Raw genomic sequence first — 4988 nt, forward strand, 5'->3', positions numbered from 1 at the left:
CCTGCGCCTCCCCCTCCCCCTCCTCGTCCCCGCCCCCGCGACCGCGCGCCTCCTCGCCCCGCCGCCGCGCGCCAACAACGACAACAGCGACGCGGTGGGGGCGCCGGACCGCCTGGTGGCGGCCGTCGCCTACCTCTACCCGTTCCTCGACGGCGCGCACCACGGCCGCTTCCTCGTGGCCCAGTACCCGGTCTTCAACGCCGTGCTCAGCCCGCTCGGCCCGGCCGCGCGCCTCTTCCACTCCTCCCCGCTCACGCCCTTCCTCCTCTTCATCACCCTCTACTTCGCCGTCGTCCGCAACCAGCAGGCCTTCTCCCGCTTCGTGCGCTTCAACGCCATGCAGGCCGTCGCGCTCGACGTCCTGCTCATCGTCCCGGACCTCCTCGCGCAGTCCTTCGCGCCCTCGGGGGGCGGCATCGGGCTCGACATCTTCACCAGCCTGGAGAACACCGTCTTCCTCTTCCTGCTCGTCTCCCTCCTCTACGGCGGGGGCGCCTGCCTGCTCGGGATCACGCCGCGCCTGCCCATCGTCGCCGACGCGGCCGAGCGCCAGGTGATGTGAGACTTGCTCCAATCTTACCCACCACAAGGGGAAACGGAATCTGATACACCCGAACATCTCCATGGTTCATTGATGTTTTTGAATCTTAATTCACAGGTTTAGTATAGTACAGTCGTTGTTACGCATTTAGTTGTAAATTCAATGGATGGAATCATGAAAGGCTGATACAATGGCATTATAGATCACTCCAGTGTATGCCAAATCAGTTGAATTGTTATTATAGCTTTCGTTCGATACAAGCTGCATCCTAGGACCTCTTCTATAATAACAAAAGAAAATATTGAGTTGAATGAGGGAGAAATGCACACACATTGTACAAGAATCTGAACTGCATTTACAAAATCAGCAATAAGAAAATCCGGAAGAATTCGGCTGCTCTCCCAATAGCAGCTTTCCTTGGCATATGAATGAAGCTTAGGTTAGTAAAATGTAACTGCAATATAAATAAAAGAATTGCATCAGTTGCGGTCACGCCGCTGCAAAGTCCTTGTCTGAACTTCACGATGAATGAATTGTCTAGTGCGGGACGGAGATGTAGCTTCAGTCGCACCGCAGCCTCTTGGCTACCTGGACAGGTTCTTTGCCTTCGTTAGCCTATGAAATGAAGCGAAAATACTGGGTAAATGTTTGCTCTCTGATTTTTTATAGAACTGTGAGCAAGTCATAACATGATTTAGAAACTTTCTTAAGCGAACTTTCCCGTTTGATCAGTAAACGCGGGTACATCGATGCATCATTGTACCTTTGAACTGTCATGTATATGAGCATTGGCTCTGGCCCGTCTATCCATATTGATCTCTACGGATATTTTAGTTTGAGATGGGTCTACTCCCGACCTCTGAAGAGCTTCTTTCAGTTTATGTAACAACCTGTCAGCAAGTCAAAGCAGCGTTCAGTTAGTTACACTATATACATTTCTAATGGTAGCTTTATGTAAGCAAAAACAGTTTAGAGGCTGACCCTTGGGAGTAAGCACTTGAAAGACTCTGGCTGTCATCTTGCGGCATTTGTGTATCATGCTTGCTTAGCAGTCCGTTGCTTGCATCGCAGTTTTGGTTCATGGTTGACATACTTAGCCACGGTAGCTGATTGGTAGGCATACTGTTCTCTGCATTTTAAGACACCAGGCATGGTGAATATAGCTCTCACCATTTACAAAGAACCCTGACTATTTCAATGTAATTAGATAATGCAGAAGGTGAACATAAAAGCATATGACCTAAGTTGCCAAATACCTGCTATGTTCTGGGAGGAACTGGGGGCTGTGCTGATTTCTCTTGCACTTTGTGTGTTGAAGAGAGAAGCAGCAGGTGCACTTGCAATGCCTTTGGAACTGTATTGCTCTTTGTTCATGTCCTCCTCTGTGGTAGCTGATAAGCCTCCTCCTTGGACTTGACTGATGTTCTGCGAAATCATGATAAAAGATATAAATGAAGGCACTTGGCATTGATATATGATGGGTTGACTTGAAAAAGGAATTTATCACTAGTAAAATATAACTTTGTGCTCTCTGTCATCTGCAATTCCAGTATTTCTGTTATGGAATTTACCTGCGTGTTCCTCCAACGTGATCTGTAGTACACTTTGTCCTGCCAAGAATAAAAAGGTTGAAGGAGAAAGTAAGGTTAGAATCAAGTAAGCCTGTCTTTGTTTCTGGTAAAAACGACGCATATTGTACAATGTCTATACATACCCATGGCATGCAGTTGGCATCGACGTCGTTCTGTTCTGGAATGCCTGACTCATATTTTTGGCATTTCTCTTGCAAGAGCCTTATGTACTCAATAACCTGCAATTAGAATGTTTACGGGGTGAGAATTTTGAAGTATACCCTGCTGACTGATGTGCCAAATTTACAAGATGCTGTATGAACCTGCAGAAGGAAAGAAGCTTTATCCCTCTTCTGATCACAGTTCGGCAGGAGGTCGCGGAGTACGTCAAGCCTGAAACAGAGCATGGGTAGACACTTCTTAGAAGGTTACGATCATATCCTAAGAACAAATTATTCTGGAATAGTATGCAGCACGTGTTTACTCATGAACAAATTATGCTTATCTCACTGTTTCTACTGCTAATGTGTACTCTGCACAATGCAATTCACTACGGAATTTTGATCTCCGTTAGCTTGCCTGTCATTTATCTTGGTCCTCCGCCGCTGCTCGGTAGCGGAATGCTTCGATCTCGGGCTGCTGGGATCCTGATCGGCACTGCTGCCGCTGCTTCTCCCCTCTGCTCTCGACCCTGAACATTCACAGCAATCAGTGTCTGAACCCGTGTAACATACCTGGTTTGCCATCTGGTAATAGTACAAAACATTTTGAACCAATCGTCTCACCTCTAGATCTCTTGTTGTCGGTGCTAGAATCTTGCCACATTGCGGGTGTGGGTGGAGCACTACGAACCATAATTCCGGACCGTGCCTCATGCGCAGTCTCCATTCTGGAGCCATGAGACACCGAAACAGACGGTTCCCTGCCAGTGCCAGCCTCCTCCCTCGGCTGAGCGTCAGGCAGTTGCCTGATGCTGAAGGTCCCGACGCCGCCCGGCAGCACGTGCTGCCCCAAACCTGCCGCGGAACTGGCCGTGCCGCCGCCGCTGGCTGGCTCAAGCGACTTCGGGCCTGCAGCGAAATGTCACTTGTTCATTGGTTAGCAAGCTGACACGCATGCATGCTCAGGTGATCTGCAGGTACCGGAGTGCGCATGCCATTCTTGCTCACCAAGATGGGCACTTGGTTTTCAAAGCGAACATGCAGGAGAATTGAAGGTGGACAAGGACAACACCGGGCTGAACGGAGATGCAGCATACACGGGGAAAGGAAACACCAGCCCGGCAATTGCAGGTGGAAAGGCAAGGAGAGGCGACGGTACCTTGCTGGCCGGAGCGCTGCCTGTGCTGGAACGCCGACGAGCCCCCGGCGCGGAGCGAGAGGAAGTCGTGGGCCGGCTCCTCCCCTGCGAATTACGCATGCACTCACGCCATGGTCAGCGTCGATCGACGGACGGGAGAAGCTAAAAGAGACACGGAGGAAGACGGCGGAGTTTCTCCTGGCATGTGTTTACCTTGGAAGAGCTCCATTGCCGGGGCAGCAGGGGGCTCAGGAGATCTGTCGGGGCCGCCTGCCGTCGCAGCGGCAGCAGGAATGACGGTGGCTGGATCTTGCTGCTGGCTGGTACTCTGTACTAGCCCAGTACTGGCGGATGGAATGTTCAGCGGGTTCGGCTGGCAGAGCTTATTATAGTCGGCGGAGCGAGCGAGAGAGAGAGAGAGTCGGGGAGGAGAGGCGAGGCGAGGGGATTGACGAGGATTTAACAAAGTGGGAGCCCGCCTGTCTGTCTGCTTGTGTTGTACCGTGTCTTCAAAAGTTTATACGCACAACAGCAAGGGCTCTCTCTCTCCTCCACGTCCCCTGCGCAACGTAAACAACAAGCAAATTTTTTAGGGTAATCACAGCAAGCAATTTGACGCAGAGACATCGGCGTGGCGGCCGGCGAGCGGAGAATTACGCGTCGGCAAAAAGTAATAACACTACGGACACCGCCGGAGATGCACGGTGGATCGCCGGTAATTGAGGTACAAAACGGACAGCGCCGGAGCAGATGGATGGATAGATCCCGTGCGCGTCCTCTCTGGAGAGGCGAAAGGAAAGGGAGCTAGCTAGGTCGCGTAGTCACGTGCTGAGCCGCCGACGACGAGAGGCCTTGTGGTGGAGGTGGGTGGGCCTCCCGCTAGCCCGGCCTTTCCCTCTGTCTCCACCGCCGCACATGCGGATGGAGGCTAGGCAGCCGGCGCGCGCATGCATGCATGATCCCGCGCGCTCCCTCGCTATCTGGACGATCCCATGTCATGTGCCCGGCGGGTGAGCCAGCGGGACACCGATCGTCGGCACGGCACGCGTGATCCGTGCCGCCCGTCGCCATGATGGATGCTCCAGCTCTGGCTTTAGGCTTTACAACCTCCATCGATCGAGAGAGCGCAAGCGCGGAGAAGATCTACCTACCTACCGGCCGGTCTCAGAAACCGTCAAAACAGCCGGCCGGGTCGGGACCCGGGAGATCATGCGTGTGCGCTCCCGATCCGTCTGGACCGTCTGCGTGCATGCCCCTGTCCCGTCCCAGTCTGCCGTGCATCGCGCGTACGTAGGCGCCGCCCGTGCACGTGCCAGCAGTGGGGCTAGCTCTCATGGTCATGGGTCCGTCGTCACCTCACCCCAGGGGGACGAACGGCGACGTCCCTGTCATTCGCCATGCCGCGGTGCGTGAACCAGCCAGGACGCCACTCAGCCGATCGCGTCTCGTGCCTTCCGCACGGCACCACCACCATCAGCTGACGGCACGTGAAGGAGAGATCGGATCACGGACGTCTCGCGAGCTGCGGCTAAGGCGAGCGCCAGACCAGATCAGATCAGATCGACCGCCTGCTTGCT

At 53.5% G+C, this 4988-nt stretch overlaps 2 protein-coding genes across 2 annotated transcripts in view; one reads left to right on the forward strand and one right to left on the reverse strand.

The window, feature by feature from the left end:
• The window catches only part of LOC123128259 (protein TIC 20-v, chloroplastic), a 1673-nt gene extending 875 nt beyond the window's left edge, over positions 1–798 (forward strand). The window contains exon 2 of the mRNA XM_044548223.1: positions 4–798. Within this exon, the coding sequence (XP_044404158.1) occupies positions 4–562 (559 nt within the window). The 3' untranslated portion in view covers positions 563–798. The remainder of the gene's footprint in view (positions 1–3) is intronic.
• A 26-nt stretch (positions 799–824) lies between these two features.
• LOC123128258 (transcription factor BIM2) lies at positions 825–3920 on the reverse strand. Its single transcript, XM_044548222.1, has 11 exons — positions 3625–3920; positions 3433–3516; positions 2898–3182; positions 2692–2803; positions 2436–2505; positions 2256–2351; positions 2113–2151; positions 1798–1966; positions 1523–1670; positions 1305–1431; positions 825–1156 (listed from the first exon to the last, which is right to left on the reverse strand). The coding sequence occupies exons 1-11, from the start codon at positions 3638–3640 to the stop codon at positions 1103–1105; spliced, it is 1200 nt and encodes a 399-aa protein (XP_044404157.1). The 5' UTR covers positions 3641–3920; the 3' UTR covers positions 825–1102.
• Between the last annotated feature and the right edge of the window lie 1068 nt (positions 3921–4988).

Source organism: Triticum aestivum, chromosome 6A (assembly GCF_018294505.1).
Source record: "Triticum aestivum cultivar Chinese Spring chromosome 6A, IWGSC CS RefSeq v2.1, whole genome shotgun sequence".
NCBI classification, from domain to species: Eukaryota; Viridiplantae; Streptophyta; class Magnoliopsida; order Poales; family Poaceae; genus Triticum; species Triticum aestivum.